The sequence below is a fragment of the Mustela lutreola genome, chromosome 1 (genome assembly GCF_030435805.1).
Source record: "Mustela lutreola isolate mMusLut2 chromosome 1, mMusLut2.pri, whole genome shotgun sequence".
In the NCBI taxonomy this organism is placed as follows: Eukaryota; Metazoa; Chordata; class Mammalia; order Carnivora; family Mustelidae; genus Mustela; species Mustela lutreola.
The window spans coordinates 65260507-65280370 of record NC_081290.1 but is presented as its reverse complement, the minus strand read 5'-3'; the positions used below and the strand labels follow the sequence as shown (position 1 = coordinate 65280370).

Sequence of the window (19864 nt, the reverse complement as noted above, 5' to 3'; positions counted from 1 at the left end):
TTATCCATTTTGTGACAACAGGTGCATCTGGCCACGGTCCCCCCTCCCGCCTCCCTGCCAGGCCTTCTCTGCCTCCCCAGCACGGCGTGAGATCTGTTTCTCTGCTGCCACAACATCTTTTCAAAGGCTTCTCCTTTCACACAGGAAGCCGGCTGTGTAATGGAGGACCTTCTGCTCTCTGAAGACGCCCCTGTGTTCCCCAAAACGACACATGACAGCCGTGTCGGATGTCAGACCCGAAAAGCCTGTCTTCCCCACAGACACCAGAGTCCATCTTACTATTTTGAAATTTCATACCAGAGACATGACTGTACTGGCCTGATTCTTCTTCTCTTAACAGACCATTTTTCTTTTCAGCGAGGTATTACAAGTTCCTCTTCCCGTGACAAGCAGAGAAAGAAAATTTGGGATGTGTGTTCGGCTTCCTGGGGGCCCCTCAGCCACCTCAGGCACAGGCCCGTCTTGACAGCTTCTCCTGCTCGCTGGTTCTGGTCCCGGGAAACTCCGGGGTCCCCAGATGTGTTCGCCCTCCCCTTCCCCCTCCGTCTCTGGCTGGCACCTTCGATCTTACCGTCATCCCTGTATCTTGAGCCCCTACCCTGTTAGCAAGAACGCCCTAGGCTCACTCCCACACGGTGGATATGCTTTTCCTGCCCCTCTGCTTCCTCCTGCCCCCATGTAGTCCCACGGTTGACATTCAGGTTCCCGGGGTCTCACACTCAAGCTTTGGTGCCACTAGCCCCTCCCTATCCACCGCTTCTCCCTCTCTCTCAGGGAGCTGTCCTTCCTCCTCTATTAAAAAGTAGAGCAGGACTTTGGAGGACACATAATGGCTGATTTAGATGGGACAAATAACTATTTAATTATTCTCTAATTACATGACAGTTAGAATCCGTACCGTGGCCCCGTCCTCGGGTGTCTGTTTATGGCCTGCATGGAGCACGGCTGGGGCGCCCGCAGCCATTAGGAACACCGACAATTACAGAGCATAATTACCCGTGTAATTATTCTCTTATACCCGAGTAATTACACGGCAGTATTATCTGTGTATTACAATTTATTCATATACCTAATCACAGTCTCCTTTCACAAACTGGGAGCCGGCCAGGAGGCGCACATCAGTTTCTTTCTTTCTTTTTCTCTCTCTTTTTTTTTTTTTTTTTTTGGTGGAACTAAGATGAAAGTCATCCGATGAAAATCTCAGGGTGGGGCTGCCTCAGATCAGCACCGCACTTTGCAACGGCCAAGGTCTGGGTGGGGACGCTGGGAACTCAGCCCTACCACCAGGGTGGGGACGGCAAGCCCACCCAGCTAGAGGCAGCTGCGGGAGCTGTCCCCCCTTGGTGGGCTCTCTGCTGCCTCCCCTCAGGGCCTCTCCATAGGCCACTAGCCCTCTGCTATCCAGAGGTCCACCTCCATGACCCACTCTGTGTCAGAACCACCTGTCTGTCTTGTCTGTCTACCCTTCCAGACTTTGCTTCTCACTGTGGCAGGACCCTTGAGGGTCTTACTTCTACTGGTGGCACAAAGGGGTGGATGCCAAGCCAGAGGAGGGCCTCCTATGCACCTGCCAAACGAGGCTGGAAGGACAGGCCCTGTGGAGATCTGGCCAGAGGATCCCAATTATAGAGTTGCGTGGGAAAAGGAAGGGGTGTTGATGGGTGAACCGGACCAGCAACCTCAAAGATACTTGCCCTTGAGAATGGCAGTCCTGCTGCTTACGCCTCCACCCAGTGTATCATGCAAGGCAAGTTAAAAGCAATCAACAGGGTGACCGGAACTTCCAGGAACAAGGTAGCCAGAAAGAGAGGCCAAGTCCCCAGTGGTCGGCGTGACCGTGCATGCCACGAGAAAAGCACAGCCTAGAACAAGACGCTCCAAACAGAACAGACACAGCGAGAAAGCAAAGTGCGGTCACAGCCTGGGTGGAAAGCAAAGGCCAGACAGCAGCTGCTGAATTAACACCCCAGCCCTGGGAAGGCATGGGGGCTCAGGCCTGAGCCTCTGTGTCTCAGTGGAGCCCGCTATGGCTGCAGACCCTCAAAGCTTCCCAGGGAGAAGGGGCGGAGGGAGGCTACATAAGTCGGGACCCTGCTGTGGGGTCCTTCTCTCCACCACGGTGCCTGGACAGTCTCTGCAGGGATAGGGAGGTGACAGTAGGCACCACAAGCATAGGTTGGTTTCCTACAGCCACTGTAACAAACTAGCACAAATTTATTGGCTTAACACAGTGCGAATCTCCTATCTTGCAGTTCTGCAAGTCAGAGTCTGTAATGAATCTTGGGGGCCTAAAATCAAAGTGTCAGCAGGGTTGGGATCTTCTGGAAGCTCCAGGGTAGAATCCGGGCCCACGCAGATAACCCAGGAGAAGCGCCCCATCTCAGGATCCCTAACTTAGTCTCCCATGTACTGGTAACACTCATAGGTTCCCTGGGCTCAGGGTGCAGACGCCCCCGGGAGGAGCCGTCTTCAGCTGCCCACAGTGTGTGAGTGTGAACACGGCAAGGCAAGCATTCACGCCTGTTACCATCCACCACGGTTCACAGAGGGAAGCAAAAGGTCCAGAGAGGTCACATGACAGGCTCAGGGACACACTGGCTAGTAAGCCAGAGTTCTGGATTTGAACCCAGGACCGCCGTGCCTCCCAAACCTTGCCCAATTCACCATACCCCGCCATCCCATCAGACAGATAGACAAAGGGGCTTAGACACATGGACATTTTGTTTCCCCCTCGTGGTAATGGATGTGTGGTCACTCGGCACCCAGTCCCCTTGATTTGGTGAGACGATCCACTTCCCTTTCAAAGAATACCCAGTCCCCTGGGTGGACAGTCTGTTGGAAATACCCATCAAGTTTCCTGCCTTCAGGGTGCCTGGATGGCTCAGTCCGGTGAGCATCTGACTCTTGGTTTCTGCTCAGGTCCGTGATTTCAGGATCAAGAGATCGAGCCCCACATCTGGCTCCATGCTGGGCATGGACCCTGCTTAACTTTCTTTCTCCCCACCTCCGCCCCTCCCCACTATGCATGCTCTCTTTCTCTCTCTCAAAAAATTAAAAATGACTAGGTTCCTGACTTCAAAGGGGCAACTTCATGATGTACCGGAGACACAAGAAGAGTGTCTCTGGGGTTCCTGTTATAGCAGCTGTGTGGTTAGCCAAGTCCCTGCAGACTCCTGACTTCCTGCCCTTTGCCAGTCACCTTCCTGCTACTGTCTCTACCTGACGGGTTTCCAGCATAGAACCCTTCTGTGGCTGCTGCCTGCAGTGGCTTCTGCTGACGGCCACCAAAGCCCCGTGGCGGCCACCTGCCTTTACCCACAGCCACACAAAGCAGTGGTGCTGAGAAGCTTGGACTTGCAGGAACGCATACTTCCTTTGCCCACAGAAGTGCAGTCCTCTGCTGACAGCAACCCCCAACCAATCCCCTCGGCAGGGCAGGGCAGGGCAGGGGCGGCCTAGAACTCAGATGCCCCCCTCCCCCAGGCACTCTCACCTCCAGTCCTGCCCCCAACACAGTCCACAGCTGCTCACAATGAGGTGAGTCACTGTGGTTGGGGATCAGCGTTTTCAGCCTCGGCTGCTTGAAATGCAAACATACACACCCGAGACACAAAAATACGCACACTCCCCGTGGGCATGAAGAACAGCTGCTATTTCCCATTGCCTGCAGCAGCCCTTCCCCAGCCCTGCGCATTCCTGTGTAGGACTCATTTCAATCTCCAGGAGCAGACGCTAGGGCCTGTCTTCCTCTCCCTGAAGCTATCCCACCAGCCAGGGAGGGTGCTGTGAGCCAGGTTCAGGGTCTCCTGCTAGCTCACCACCCCCCCCCCCGCTCCCTGCTCCCCCTCTCAGCCCTCCCCACACCCCCACTGTCCAGGCAGGAGGCTTCCATGGGAAGGCAGGCCAGCGATGAGGTCCTTCTTTCTCGCTAAAAATAGACACTGGCTGCTGAGCTGAAAGAAGGGGGAAGATGGAGTCTGAAGTTCAAAACAAATTCCTCGAATAAAGAGTGATTTTTTTCTCTCACAACAAACTTCGAAGAAACTCAGCAGTGGCAACATCAGTTGGCGGCGTGTCTCCAGATGCAGGTGGACGTGGGCACATAGGCTGCCCTTGTTCCCACCTGGCCCTGCTCAGGGAATCTTGCCTGACTAGCTTAGGGAACCGGCCTCCTCCCCTCACTCAGTTCCAATTAGGGTGGGCTGACCCCGCCCCTAGAGGACACGTGATGGGGCCTGGCCAATCAGAGTGTCCGCTCCCTCTGGCCACCCTGACTGCTTCAGGAAAGGGACCCTGACCCAGCCATCAGGAGCCTTCCGAGGGATCTGTGTGCAGCACCTAATAGGAAAAGGACCCCTTCCTTTCTGAGATCCCGGTGCTAAGGATCAGGTGTGTCTGGGATTCCCAGAAGTCACTCCAACCCAACAGCAAAAACATGCCCAAGACCAAAGTCAAGACACAGGAGAGCCTGGCTGAGAAATGGGAGGAGAGAGGCTGTGCCCCATGTCTCCGGTAGACACGCTGGATTAACCCGTGCCTGAAGCCATGCCTACCCCTGATCATCACAGTGACATAAGCCAGTATGTTCCTCTTCTTGTCTGAATGACCTATGTTACCTGTCCTGGCTAACACAGCATGGGGTGTTAGGGTGCATACTGACGTTGTGGCTGGTTCATCAAAGGTAGACAATGAGAACAGAGAACACTAGAAATGGAAGCCCCCTCAAAGACCATATGAGGACGGACATCTGCTCTGTGACATGGGTGCTGCCTCTCTGTCCCTCTGATTCCCAAGGTCAACAGCACAGATCCATTAGACCATTCTTCCCCACTGAACTCAAATGGCCCCCACGTCCTTCCCTTGACCTTCATGGAGTGAAGACCAACTGTTGGAGTGGGTAGACAGGATAAACCTACTTCCAACCAGACTAACTCAGAGGGAGGTGAGGTCCCCAGCCTCGGGTAACCCACAGAAGTACCCAAGGCGGTACAGTCCCTTGACTTATGCCTTCCCCAGTATCTGATGATTTCTCTTGGTGAGGTCAGCCATACTTCTTGGAGAAGCCATAGGACTTGCCAAAATTTCTGGATATCGGGGTATTCCTATATGAGGGGAGGAAGGGGCATGGTCAGCACCTTTTAAATTTAAAGAACACAACCGCCAAAGTTGAGTGACAGATGAATGCTAAGAATATACACATGAAGGACTTTGGATGGCTTCCCTCCATCTCACTGTGCTTTCTCCGAACCCTCCAAACAGCCAGGGCAGCAGGGTGGGTACAAACCCTCTCCTGCCTGAGGCCCCAGCCCTGAGACACCTCCTGTGCCATCCTGACCGTGAAAGCTACATCACCTCTCTGAGCTGCAGGCAGTCACCTGCAGGACAAGGACGCCTGTGGCACCAAGCTTCTCTGTGGGTTTGGCAGCATGATGATCAATGACATCAGCAACAATGTCATCATCGGTCACTGAGTCAGTGGTGGCTCAGTGTGCGAATCCATGCATAAGACACAGTGCATCTCACTCAAGCTTTATAGACAAGGCTCAGAGGGGCTCAGAGGGGCTCAGTCCGATGGCTGCCTCATTCCAGGAACTGCATCTTCCCTGTGATGTACAGGAGTGGGAGACAATGGCCATGCTATGAGCCCCACCTTCCACTCCCGAGGGCCACCAGGGATGCCTGTTACCTGGGCCCATGCTACTCCATCCAGCATCACTGCTACCACAGGGCCAACACCCGTCCACACATGCCTGCCCCACAATACTCTGCCCAGGACTCCACGTTGCAAAGCTCCTTCCATTCCTCAGAGAAGCCTGCAACCCTGTGTGTGTTCCGGTCATGGATGGTAACAGAACCCAAGAAGGGGAGAGGTGACCTGGCCCCATGCAAGCTGATGGTGGCCGGCTCTCCATGGGGCCACAGACAGAGTGCAGTTCTCAGGTCCCCAAGCTCCAGGGCCCTGGGATCCTGGCTTTGCACAAGTCTCTTGTAGTTGTCATGGCAAAGAACCACACACTGCATATGGTTTAAAACAAGACACATGCATCCTTTCATGGGGATGGAGGTCTGAGTCCAAAATCAGTCTTACATGGGCTATAGTCAATGAGTTGGCTCAGCTGAAGGTTCCAGAAGCCCTTGCATTTTCCAGTGTCCACAGGTCCTCTGCGTCCCTTGGCCCCCAGCACCTTCCACCATCACTACCAAAAGCGGGGTATCTTCCCTGCCCCTTTCCTCCCTCCCTCTCCCACCTGCACAACCTACGCCCTGCTTCCAGGGACACATCCCCTGCTCTAACCCTCTTGCCTCCCTCTTACTAGCCTGCTGTGAAGACACCAGGTACCCCAGACAAGCCAGGACAGTTCCCCATGTCCCATTCTCCGTGTAATCACACCTGCAGGGGCCCCTTTGCCATGTGGGGTGACGCACTCGTTCAGGGCTGTGGTCCCCGTTCGACAATGCACTTGCTTCCAAAGACAGAGGTAAATCCGGAATCTCTGTCTCTCTGTGTTTTAGCAGTTCCAGAGGCCCAAGAGGCCCAGGAGACAGGCTTTCCAAGAGGTGAGGCCCCTTTCTTTCCCCTCTCTGGCAACCACCTATGGGCTTTAAGAGGGAGTCATTTTCTGCACATTAGCTGAGCTTGCAAGGGGTTCAGTCTATTTCTGAGACAAAAGCCTCTGTACATCAACAGGCCCAACTGAGCCATTTTTCTTCTGGACAGAGGAGAATGCCTGGCTCTCAAGGGAAATGGAGAGCATCGGTGATTGGAACAAAAAGCCCATTTAGCCCCGTGCCCACCTCCTAGCTCTTGGCAGGGCTCTGCTCTCTGGCCTGCCTCCCCACCAGGCAGGGACTTCCACCCCTCCCCTCGTTAGTCACAGACCTGGAAGGATCCAATTCACCCTGAGAGCTGAGCCGAGGGTGTGGGGGAGGCTCAGGGACAGCAGGAGGCCTCCAGGGAGCCCCACTTTGTCCTAAGAGAGTGGGGGACATTGGGGATCAATACCCCAACTGCCTCCTCTGGGCCTTCATGCTCCCACAGGTCTGCCGCCTCCCCAGGGCCTCCATCTCAGGCAACAGCATCCCATTCACCCACAGCTCCTACCAGAAGGCGGGGGGCACTGCCTGGTCCCAAAGTGTCTTCTGGCCCTGTCCCTGCTGGGATATCCCCGCACACCCAGGTTCAGACTCAGCGTCTCTCTCCTGGATGTCCTCCCCAGCAGGGTCAGAGCCACCCAGCCAACAAAGGATGGTATATTTCTGGAGCTTGGGGCCAGCCACATGCCCGAGCACATCCAGGGAGACAAGCACGAGGGGCAGATGCAGTCCCTTCAGGGTCCCTGGTGTGCACCAGGCACTGCCGAAGGTGCTACATGCCCTGGTCCCAGCTCAGCAGGGCAGGGACACCACTCCCTTCGGCGCTCTGGAACCCTGAGCCTTTGTCTCAGCCACGGGGCCAGTCACTGGCCTTCGTCCTGCCTCACATCACCTAACCTGCAGCCTAGCTGCATCACATGGGCAATGTTATAATCCCAGTTCACACCTAGGCAGGCGCATAGGGGACCCCAGGATCTCCCACCCTGTGCCAGGCCCCTTTCTCCTGACCAGGGCTTGGGCCCCGGATAACAGGTAGCTGGCTGGCCAAAGCACAGAGACAAACTGACTACTTGCCACTTAGGACACCTTAAACCTACAGATCCCGGGCTCCCTGAGACCCTGCACGCAGGTGTCTGAGGACCCCACAGGGTACAGACTGCAGAGACACTTGTGCAAGGCTCTTGCCCTCCAACTTGGGCCTGATGAGTCAGTGGTCACCCACCCACCCTGGCGCTTTGTGAGCACAGGAGATGATTTGCCTGGGCTGTGTCCGCAGGACCCAGGCTCACCTGACCTCCCTCCTGAGAGCCAACCACCACTGCCTGCTGCTGGGGCCTCAGATGAGGAAACAAGGCAGGGGTGCACCAAGTAGTCTGCTGCAGGAGAGGGAGGTGGAGCTTCCACATGGGGGGAGGCTTCTACACCAGGAAGGGGTGGGTCCTCAACTCTAGGGAGGTCTGGGGCTCTATGCTAGGGGCGGGGCCTCCACACCAGGAAGGGGCATGGCTTCCACACCAGGGTGGGACTTCTACACCAGGAATGGGCGGGGCCTCCACTCTAGGGAGGGGCGGGGCTTCCCCGCCAGTTGGGCCTCAGAGCTAGAGACCAGGTTTATAGGCTAGCAGGCACAGGAACTGAGCGGAGGGCAGAGACACAGACAGAGGGGAGACAGACTGCAAGAGAGCTCCTGGAGCCAAATTTGAGATGGGAGCAAGAAAGGCTGACCTGTACAAGTAGACCAGAACTGCACAAGTAGAGCAGAACAAAGTGTGAGCTTTGTCCTTTCACACTGTGGAATTGCCTGAGGAAGGAGACGAGGCACAGGCTGTAGAACAGTGAAGGAGCCTGGGCCTCCCCTTGGCCACAGGTGCAACGGGCCTGGGGCTCGAAGGCTAGGGTCAGCGCCGTCCTGCCCTCCTGGCAGAGCTCCGAGTCTAGAGAGCTTGGCTGAACAGCAGCCCTAGGATCTGACTCGGCTCCCGGGCCTGCGCCTTCTCCCTAGGCTTCCCTCCCGCTGGAGGGGGCAGCCTCGTTGGCCCCCAGGACAGGCTGCTCAGAGGCCACACAGGGCCGTAGAAAGTGGAAAGGGTCACCTGGGCCTGGGGGCAAACCCTGACCCGGGGACCCGCTGCTGGGTGGTGTGGGGGAGGCCACCACATGCGTCTTGTCCTTGCGTCCCTTCACCCGCGAGATGCACAAAGCCTCACCTGGCAGAGCTGTTGCCAGGATCCGAGAGAATGCATGTGAGGATCCTTAGACGGGATCTGACCCATGAAGGGCCTTCGGAAACTCGGGCCCTCTCTCTCTCACTATCGGTGCTGCCTCTGTTGAGTGGATTGCCGGCTCTCTGAGATACTTTGAGCTTCTCGAAGGCAAGATTTTATTTTGATTCATCTCTCCATCTGGAGTGCATGGCACGTGGCAGCTCCTCAGAGCGTCTCGGCTGACTGAGCAGAACGAGCACGGGGATGGATTGATGGACATCTTGTCCCAACCCAGTGCTTCTCAAACCAGAAGCCACGCATCCCCCAGGACAGGGCGGGAGGTCGGGGGGAGCAACGGGGGTGTGTATGAGGGGGGCATGGTACTGGCTGGGCCAGGGGGTCCCGGCATTTAAAATGGGAGCATTCTTCTGGGTCATCAGGTTGACAAAGACTTTTTGTTGAAAATGTGCATGTGTGTGTATCATCTTAGTAGTCACACCAACCCTGATGCACCACGGAGTAAAATGAGCGTTCGTATGAATTTTTAATATAAAGCTCAGCGCTTGAAAGTAATCCCATGGCCCAGCCAGCACCCGCAGGCCATGCCTTCAGGCCTTAGCCCTGCGGCCCCAGGGTCTGTGGCTGAGTTAGAAATAACGTAGCTATCCAGAACTAAGGTGGGGATTGTGGACGGCATGGAAGGTCCGCAGGGAATGTCTGGGTTCGGGCTGTGACAATAGTAGAAGGCCCTACCCATGGGCAGCGAGTCCATGCCACAGAGCTCTGACTTCACTGCAGGAGAGATGAAAACAAAAGTGGATTCATTTTGTAAGAGAGGTAACAATGTGGTCTCTTGAGAAACTATAAAGGGCTACTCCGCTAAATGGACTCCTAATAGTATTCGAACCTTCCAGCAAAGTCTACCCATCACCCTAACTGAAGAGGGAGGCACACGCCCATAGGCACCCCTGCAAATAAGGGCTGATCTTGCCCCAGATCAGAGTCACCCCCAGACAAAACCTCCACGCGGGAAACTGACTCAAGCCCTCCTTTCTTTTCCTCTCACGAAACGCAGCAGGAGACGTTCAGTTTCTCAGCATTCTCCCAGACCCTCAAGGTTCTGGAAGGTTAGAACTGTCTGCCCGTTCACCTCAGCACTGCAGTGCCCTGCGAGGGTCTCCAGCGCCATTAGTAGGTATGAAATCCGAATTTGTTTTCTGCAAGCTTGGATGAAGCGTCCTCTCCCCTTAGCAACAAGCACACAGCCTGGGGCAGCATAGGGCCTTGTCCCACATCCACTGAGCGGATGGATGCTGGTGTTGAGAGGGAGCCTGGGGACCCAGCCGAGGTACGGGATGAACCAAACAAAGCTGGGGGTCTGCTCACATGAGCCTCCTCCCCATCTGCCCCTCTCCCGTTGGGAGGAGAGCAGAAGAGACCTGAACATCCGAGCTGGAAAGGGCTTTGGCGGATCTCTAGTTCAAACTCCTCATCTTATGGATGGGGAAACTGAGGCCTGGAGCAGAAAGAGGATCTGCCCAGAGTCTCACGGCTCCGCCAGCATTAGACCGAGCCCAGGCAGGCTGCGGTACGTTCAAGAGCTGCTGATTCCCAGCCTCCAGCAAAGTGGGCCGGACTCTGCTTGCAGTGATGTAGGGAATCCCATCTCCTCCCCAGAATGTTGCTGCGGGGTGCCTGGGGGGCTCAGAGTAAGACACAGATTGCTCCCGCATCTAGCACACCCAGGCACAGGGAGACACTCAGTACGTTTACTGCATTAGTGCACGGTGAACGCTTTGCTGCCTACCAGCTGGGTGCTGGGTGAGCTTGGACCAACGTCCCAGCTTCCCCGAGCCTCTTTTCTCACCCCGATAGTGCAGGGGGTGACGTCAACCCCTCAGTCGTGCCCCCACCAATAAATGAATATGATTAACATCCCCTTCTGGCCCAGCGCCTGGAGCACTGGGAATGACCACCATGGGGCTGGCAGAAGAATCAAGAAGCCATAAATGAAGGGACCGTGCAGCACAGACGAGGAAGGGAAATTCTGCTTCGTAGGAAGTAGAAATCTCTCCTGCTGAAGGACAGCACCCCATCCACAGCCCAGCCCACGATGTCCGTATTTCCCAAGTCCTTGCTGAGCGCTTGGGGCTGTCCCCATTTGAGGACCTGGAGGTGAACACAATCCAGGCTCCATCAAGTGGTCTGCCCAGGCTGTCCTTGTGCCCTACAATGCTCCTTCATTAGTTCAAGGACCAGCCCGTGGAGGACCCCCCCAATTCTTCCCTCTATCTGCTTTCCCCAGTCACTGCAACTTCCCTCATCCCCAACTGGGACTTTTCTGCTCCTCAGCACGTTCCAACCCACATCATACAGAGCCTCTGTCCTGCGGAGGTAGCTCTTGGGGCCCGGCCCCTCCGCTTCCCCAGCCCCCATCAAATCCCAGGTATTTCCAGTCTCATGCAGTCCTCACTCAGCTCTTAGACCCCACGTGACAACGTGGGATCGCAGGCAGGGACAGTGGACTTAAGCGCCCATGGTTGTCCTGCTGGTGAGCTTGGGCCTCTACTGGCCGCCTTCTAGCCCCGCAGGGCCTCCAGTGGGCCGTGCCCTTCTAGACAGAGGGCTCTGTCCCCAGCCCCACTCGGTACCAGTCCCACCTCTTCAGATAGAGAAACTGGCATTTCATGTTCTAGACTCCGAGGCTCAGGCCACCTTGAGCCCCAGACAAATGATTTGTTCCTTCGACACAGGGAGGTGTGGGGAGAAGGCGATGTCCCGCCCCACCTCCACCCCTGCAACCTGTCACAGACACCTGGTGGGGCCCTCATTCCCCTGGGCCAGGTCTTGTTCCCTGACAGACCCAGTTGAGCTGACCCCACGTCGAGTATGAATCACCCCAGAACCAGTTCCTACCCTCACGGTCTTGGGAGGGTGGTGAGGAGAGGGCCTGTGGCAATTCTTTCTGAGGACAATGGCTCCAGGAACACTTGTTGGGGGAGGGGGAGGCTTTGTTCCAGCCAGGCCCTGCTCTAAGCACTGGACAAGTAGGCCCTCGTTTAATCCCATCAACCCAAGAGTGTAGACACTACTGCTACCCCCATTCCACCAAGGGGAAACGGGGAACCAGAGGTTCAGAATTTGGGCAAGGTCACGGAGCTGGGGGTTTGTGGAGCTGGACCCAGGCACAAGCCCAGCCCCAATACGAGAGAGGGGCACCTCCTAGGCTACCTTCCTGCTCACTTGCACGTGCCCAGACTGCCTTTCGGTTCCCAGGGCTCCCAGTCCACCCTGCTCGGCGCCCCCGACCTCCCATGATCCAGAGGAAGGCAGCGGCCATCACTGCTGTCTCTGCCTGCCTCCAAGACAGATGCCCGTCCCGTGGGCTACCGCGTGTACCTCAGTGGGCCTATCGATGACTTCAACCCCACCAGAGGGAGGGTCAGCTCAGTCCTGGGGTGTGTGGGGTGAGGGGTTGCTATGTGAGAGGTCAGAGACAGAATAGAGGTTGGAGACATCTGTAAGCCTGGACCCTGCCTGCATCCGTAAGCCCGGACCCCACCTGCATCCGTGACTCAGCTTCCCTGTCTGGGGTCCAGCTGGCAGCAAGGTCCACGCTTTAGAAGGAGGAGGGCCTGGGGGCTTCCCTGGGGGGCCATGGAGCGGTGGATTCCATCCAGAGGGGATGTGGGTGGGCAGGGCAATGCGCTGGGAAGGGGGAGAAGGGGAGCAGGCCTCCCCACAGTCCACCGTCCAAGTGGACGCCATGTGAGTTCCCAGAGCTGCCGTAACAAGTTACCACAACCTAGTGGCTTCAAACCACAGAAATGTGCTCCCTCTGGTCTGGAGGCTAAAAAAACAAAACCAAGGTGTCAGCAGACTGCACTCCTGTCTGGAGGCTCCTGGGGGGATGCCTCCTAGTCCTCTCCAGCTTCTAGACATGTCCCTCCTCCGTCCCCAGCCTCTGGCCTCACACCTGACCCACCCCCCTGTTTCCAGGCCCCGTGATGGCATGGACGCACCTGCAGAACAAGGACAGCCTTTCAACACCGTGAACCGCATTTGTCAAGTCTCTTTTGCCATATGCAAGGTCACAGCCCTGGGTGCCAGGACTGGGAAAAGGACACCTCTGGGATGCAGTGTGCAACCCCCCCACCCCACAGTGACAATTATGAGTGGTCAGATAGCTCCTAGATCACAGCCTCCTTCACAGATGAGACACATGGGACCTCAGGGAGGTGTCACCCCCCTGCTGGGGGACACGGCACAGCTGGACTGAGTTCAGGGACACCCAGCCCAGACACTATCCCCCAGGCCTCCCTGCAAACACGGGGTGACCACAGCAACCCCAGGAAGGTGCCCCAGGCTCCTCGCACACGGGCCCCAAGCAGGTTGGCTTGGGAGGCTCTCACAGGTACAGGAGGCTCTGGGGGTCACTCGTACAGCCAGACACGCTGCAGTTCCCGTACTCCTGCATTCCCTCCTTCCATTCTTTCAATGTCGGCCAAGCCCGGGGTTGCTACAGGCCGCCACCAGACCCAGCCTTCGATCCCATCGATATTTCCAGACTAAACAAGCAAGTGACCTCTCACGGGCTTCACTGAGCCAGGTGGTCCCGTCTGTGTTAGAGATGCCGTCATCCCCCTGCCTGCTTCCCTGTCCCCACGCTGCCCGCAGGGGAGACTCTCTGGGGAGCCCCATCCCTCCAGGGCTGCACGCATCGCCCAGTGGCCCACACAGATGTCACCTGGGGCCTGCCCCAAAGGCCCTAGTCAACCTAGGAACCCCTTCGCCCTCCCCCCCACTACATGCATCATCTCACTAGCATTCCTTCCTGTCCACCCCCTTTACAGGCCAGGAAACTGAGGCTTGGAGGAGCCACGTCCCTGGCTGTTGTCACCACTGTCCACCCAGCCTCCCTGTGAAGTCCTCCCCGACTTCACAGCCTCCAAAACCCCATCCCGCACCTTCCATTGCTGCTTCTGCTCATGTCCCTTCTAAAGGGAGGCACAGCCTGCGGGGCTACACGTGGCCCCTTCCCGGGCACTTAAGGGCTCTCTGGCTGGGGACAGACCAGGATGTCACAGGCTCTGTGTCACTTTGGCCTTTGGTTAAAAGTCCCCAGAATAGTCATCAGTGCCCGTGGGCCAGGCTCAGGCCAAGCGAGCACCAGGCTGTGGGGTCCAGTCTCCGATGTCATGATTCTCTGTGCCAGACGGGGTTACCCCCTCTTTCCCGTGAGGCACCTGATCCATCCAAGTCCGTCCCCTCCCGTGACATCAAGCTGCTTCTCCAGAAGCAGCCAAGAGTGCAAGGCCTCTCTGCCCTTGTGCTGGGGCCCCAGGTAGCTGGGGAGCAAGCACGGGTTTGCAGATGGGTCTTCGCACAGAACCAGGCGGCCACTGGCCACCTGGGAAGAACATGGATCCCGATTCTACAGCCGTCAGGAGACATGCTCAGACCAAGAACACAGAAGTGCAGCTCGGGTGGAAAATCGAAGCCAGATCAAGACCAAATAAAAACACCGGCCCAAGAAGGCGACTGCCCACGGCCACCTTCCAAGGACCCCCCAAACCCAAGAGGTTCTTCCTCTTTCCCCAGTGCCCACCAGCTCCTGCTGCTTTGCCCCAGCCGCTGTCTGTGGGGCTGGGAGAAGAGAGACGCACCCGCACAAGCACACACAGCCTTCCAGCAAAGGCACAGCTGGCCACTGAAACACAGTCATCAGGACAGACCGCCGTGGAACCCAAAAGGGTGTCACAGGACATACCGTGGCCAGGAGCCCAGTGCCAGAGCCTGGCTATGTGGCATGGGAATGTGTCCTGGCGCGCCCCTTACCTTTCTCTTGTTCGTAGGGCAAATGTAGAAGTTGTCGATGACCGTGGTGACGCCGGGCTGGAGGGTGAGCTTGGTGTAGGACGTCCCGAAGTCCGAGGACCTGGTGGGACAGGATGACAGGGGTCAGCAAAGTGTCCCTCCAGGTGCAGGTATGTCCAGCCCCACAGGACAGCCAGCATGGGCCGCAGGCAGCCCAAGACCACCTCTCCCTGGGAACAGCATGACCCAAGTTATGGGGAGGTGACCAGACTCCCTGAGTATCCAAGGGCTCGCTCAGGTCTGGAGCGGGATGTGGGGTCAGTGAATGCCAGCCGGTCTCCCCACCGGCTGACCCCATCTTCTGCCCTGTCCCTAAGTGTACCTTGGCCCACATGCTACATGCGTGTCTGTTGGGGAAGGGCCAGGCTCTTCTGCATCCTTCCATCTCTCGACTCCTTGAGAACCCTTAAAGACTAGATCACTCTGTCTCTCTTGCAGAGGCACCAAGAACGAGGAGAGGTCAGAGCAGGTAAGCTCCTGCCTAGGATCCCTCCATGAACCTGTGGCTGATTCAGGAGGTGCAAGCTGGTCTGTGTCCCTTGCCACTGGCCCCTGCTCACTCTGGAGAGGGTCCCTTGCCGTGCTGAGACCTCAGAGTGGCCTACTTCTCCGTTTCCTCCTCTGGTCCCTGAGCAGCTCCAGGAAGCTGCACCCTCCCCGCTGTGACCACATTGGGTTGGAGGACGGCAGGGGACAGCAGGCAGGACCGAGCTCCAGGGGCTGCCAGAAACCAGGCCCCCTGCCCTGTGTCTGCTAACCCACACCAGGGGCTAACCCCTCCTCGCCTGCAGGCCCCTCTCCCCTGTGGTAGCATGCAGTATCATGCGGGGGTAGCATTCTGCGGTTCAGAATCTGTGGTTCTGAACCCCCAGACCACCGCAGCGAGAGGGGAGAGGCCATCTGGGCGAGTTCACATCTGTGGTTTGGAAGCACCCGATGCAGTGGGACATGGAATCAATTCCACATTGAAGCTTAGAACCTCTGTGACCCCAAAATCAACAGTCCTTTTTATCACCCCATTAACATGTGCTGTGACTGCAGAGCGAGGCTGGCTTCGAGCCTGAGGGCGGCCAGGTCCATCTGAGCCTAAAATATCCAAGATGTTGGGCTTCAGGGCCATCCCCGGGCTTCCCTATCTTCGGACAGGGATGGGTCGGGAGAGTCAACCCACGGAGGGGACAGCGCCAGCAAGCAGCAGGAAGCCCTCGGGCCCGGGGCCTCCTTGTGATCACCTTCTGTATCATCACAGCTGAGAGCTGCCTGCCAGAGCCGAGCCCCAAGGCCAGGGGAAGAAAGCAGCTAGAACCCCCTCCTCAGGCCCCAGCAGCACCTTCCCTCTCTGGGGGCTGGATGAGGCCTGTGTTTCTTGGCTTGCCCAGTGTTGTTGGAGGCCGGGGCCAGCCTGGGGCAGCGTAAATTCCTGCCCCACTAGCACGTGTCCACAGCCTTCCCCGGGACGTCTTGAGTGCTTTCTGCACACATACACTTCCTCCCCACATCTTCAAGGGAAACTGAAGCTCCAGGAGGATGGATCATGTTCATGGTCCTGGTGCCTAATGGCCACCTGTCCACCTGACCCCGGAGGCCAGGTCCCTCACCAGCCTCACGGCCACAGACGGTTCCCAGACCAGGACAGAGAGCAATCCCTGCCCCCTGACTCCAGGGAAGGGGGCCTGGGAGGGGGGGGCAGCCCCCTCCTTGAGGGGTGATCAGGGATGCACTTGGGTCTCCAAACCACAGAGAATTGATTTATTTTGGGAAGGAGGGAGCCAGAGGCCCATTAGCAAAGATCCAGGGAATTTGAGTCTCCACGGAAACCAATGGTGGTGTTTCCCAGCTGGATGCATGGAAAGGTCCTCTGAGCCTCTTGGTCCCCAGGCTGTCCCTACTGCCACCAGCAAGCCGAGTCTAAGACCAGCCCACAGATTCTGTCTCCCAGACACCTTGCCATCCAGTCCTTCCGTCCATCGCCGACACTGACCTGCCTCAGTCCAGGTGTTTCCCCAGGATCCAGCCTCTCCCCACCTCCCCCCCACTGCCCTTCCCCCTCCCGATCACAGGGGCCTACTCACACTCCCTCCAGGGCACCTGCTAGTGTGGGCCAGCAGGTGCAGCAGGCCTAGGGGGGCGAGGGGGCAAGGGTGATAAGTAAGAAAAATGTAACAGCCTCAGGGGCCATCAGGGCTGGGATGACAGGAACTGCTGTCTCTGAGAGTTAAGGAAGACCCCTCAGACGCGGTGATGTTTGGGCAGAGGCAGGCAGGCAGGAAGACAGTATGTGCCTGGCTGGGGGAAAGCCATTTGTACCTGGCTAAATAATACCCCCCCCCCCCAAATCTGTGTCCATCCGCAATCTGCGAACGTGACCTTATTTGCAAACAGGGGTTTTGAAGATGTAATTAAGTCATGAGGAGGTCATACTGGACGAGGGCAGGCCCTAATCCAAGGACTGGTATCAGAAGAGGAGGGAATTTGGACCCAGGGGCACACAGACGCACAGGGAGAGTGCAGAAAAGGGATGCCAAGGATTGCCGGCAACAGCCAGAGGCTGGGAGATAGTCCCGGGACAGACTCTCCCTAGGAGCTTCCAGAAGAAACCAGCCCTGCCAAAACCTTCACCCAGAACTTTCAGCCTCCAGACCAAGGACAACAAATTTCCTTTGTTCCAGGCTAGCCTGGAAGAAGTGTGTGGGCCTCTGTTATGGTGGCCCTAGGAAAATAACACAGCCTTCCAGGTGGAGGGAACGGCAAGTGCAAAGGCCCTGTGGACAGGCTAGCTCTGCCTCCTCCTCTTGGGACAAGGAAGGAGGGACCTGTTTGAACCCATTCACCACTGTTATCAGCTACCGAGGCATCAGGAACTCCTCACCCTGAGGACAACGCAAATCCAGCTCCCCACTTAGCCATGAGCCCCAAATTCTAGGCCTCTTGTTGGAGGCTAGGGCCCTCAGTTCATTCACTCACTCACTCCTTTTTATCCAAAATGTGTTTAGTTTCTTAAAGCTTCCAGCACCACGCTCCAAGTAGGAATGCAAACATGTTCCCTGGGTCAGGTTCACTCATGGCACACTTGTGTATGGTATACCCACTGTGTGCCAGTCATTTCCTTGCACTGTAAGCAGGACAGACACTGCCCTGCCCCATGGGGATGACAGGCTGGTGGGTGAGACAGAGAACAGACCCTTGGTTCCAGGGAACCAGCAATGCCAATGGACAATGGTCAGAGAAGCTTGGGAGACTCTCAGGGAGACGGGGACTTGGGGCTGCCCTCGACACCCCTGCCCCCGGCTACCCCCACCGCCCATCTGACCATCCATCCCGCCCCGCCGACTCTTCCTGCAGAATCGTTCATGGTCGGTCCCGACATGCCCCCCTTGCCATCCCTCCCATTCTCCCTGCCGCTCGCGAGGGGCCCCTGTGGGCTACAGGCTCAGAGAACGGGAAGGCTGGCACAGGCTGGGCAGGCTTCACTGAGGGCCGGTGGACAGTTTCCCGGTGCTGATGTAACACATGACCCCAACCTTAGTGGCTTCAAACAGGACCCATCTATTATCTTGCAGCTTGGGAGGTCAAAAGTCCCATATTGGTCTCAAATGGGCTCAAATCAAAGCATGTGTACCATCCAGAAACTCTAGGGAAGCTCCTTCCCTCTCCTTCCCGGCTTCTAGAAGCGCTCGCTCTTGTTGGCCCATGTGCCCTCCTCCACCTCCAAAGGGCATCCGCTCCACCTCCCAACCATTGTCAGGCCCCCTTCCTCTGGAGTCAGCCCCTCTCCTCAGTCTGCCCCCAGGAAGAGTTCGGGGCGTGGCTCAGGTTCAGGTGCACAGGCTCCGGGGCGAAGTTCCTTCAAAGAGTGGGAGGCAGGGGCAAGAACACAGGGGAGACTGAGATGCTACGTGGGACCTTAGAGATAGGGACCCATCCCTGCTGTCCGTGGCCCTCCAGTCACTCCCCCACACTGGCTCGGTGTCTGTCAGGTGCCCCAATGAGGCCCGACGGGCTCCCGGTAATGCAGGAGAATACTAGAATACCAACCACCAAGGTCAGTGTAAATGGCCTGCCCAGCTCGCATTGCCTTGGGCTGGCCTGGCCCCCGCCAGACCCCCACCTCTCTGACCATGGGGCCTGGGGCTATCTCTCAGTGCACCACCAGTAGGCGGGGGATGAGAAAGTAATTTATTACTGTGAATAAGTCCAGGAGATAGAGGATGACTAGCCTCACTGTCGAGCTGGTGAGTGGGGGCAGGTCCGAACCCAGACCCTCTGACCAACACTGCACCTAACACTGCCCCCTCCTGAAGTCTAAACAGATCATGCAGTGAGGACGGCGGCCACCGGGATCATGCAGGAATCCACAGGCCGGGCATACAGCTAGCACTCAATAAATGCTTACCGGCTCCTATGGAGGTGCTCTGGTGTCAGACATGGAGGCTGTGTGACCTCAAGCCACACATGGCCCTCTCTGGGCCATGACAGTTGCACATCAAAAATGTGCAGGTTGGATGTGATTGTGTCTGAGCACCAGCAGCAGCGGCCCCAGGGGCTCTCCCTCCACCCCCAACACCCAGCCCGAGCTGCCCCAGTGACCCCTGAGCCCCTTTCTGCTAGGCCCTCCCCCCAGGGTGACCTTCCCAGCAGCGCCCTGCAGCCCTACCACATCCAAGCTCTCCTTTCATGCGTCCGGGAGCGCAGAGAGTGATTATTCCAATCTGCATTTATTCAAATTAAAAATTAAAAAAAAAAAACCCGACTCTAAAACTGGGCACCCAGAAACAGGAAAGGCAAGCTCAGTTGGAAAGTCGCTCTTTGCAAATCGGCTGCTTAATTGCTGAGTGTTTGTACATATTCACTTTTTAAAAAATGATTTAATTGAGCCATTTTCATGCTCCATAATTATTTCATTGGCAGGGCCATATGTTCTGCTCCCGCCCCTCCCCATCATGCAGATGAGCCCCTATCTCCTACCCAATCCCCTCCCCCCTAGCTAGCCTGGAAAACCACAGCAGGGGCAAAAGGGGGTGCCCACCTGTGTGGCTGGTGCTCCCACAGGTGCAAGGCCCTGGGTGAGGCCCAGACTCTGGGAGATGCACTTTCTTGATCTGTGAAAGGGGCCGAGAGAACGCCCACAGCACACACACTTGGGTGAGATCAGAGAGCACAAGGAAAGCGAACACAGAGTTCAGCTCTCC

The 19864-nt window shown here is 57.0% G+C and overlaps 1 protein-coding gene across 4 annotated transcripts in view; it reads right to left on the bottom strand.

Annotated features, from left to right (window-relative positions):
* The window catches only part of SORCS2 (sortilin related VPS10 domain containing receptor 2), a 422409-nt gene that overhangs the window by 152747 nt on the left and 249798 nt on the right, over positions 1-19864 (bottom strand). For all 4 annotated transcript variants that reach the window (XM_059165935.1, XM_059165939.1, XM_059165918.1 and 1 more), the window contains exon 3: positions 14637-14736. In XM_059165935.1, coding sequence (XP_059021918.1) covers positions 14637-14736 — 100 coding nt within the window. The remainder of the gene's footprint in view (positions 1-14636; positions 14737-19864) is intronic.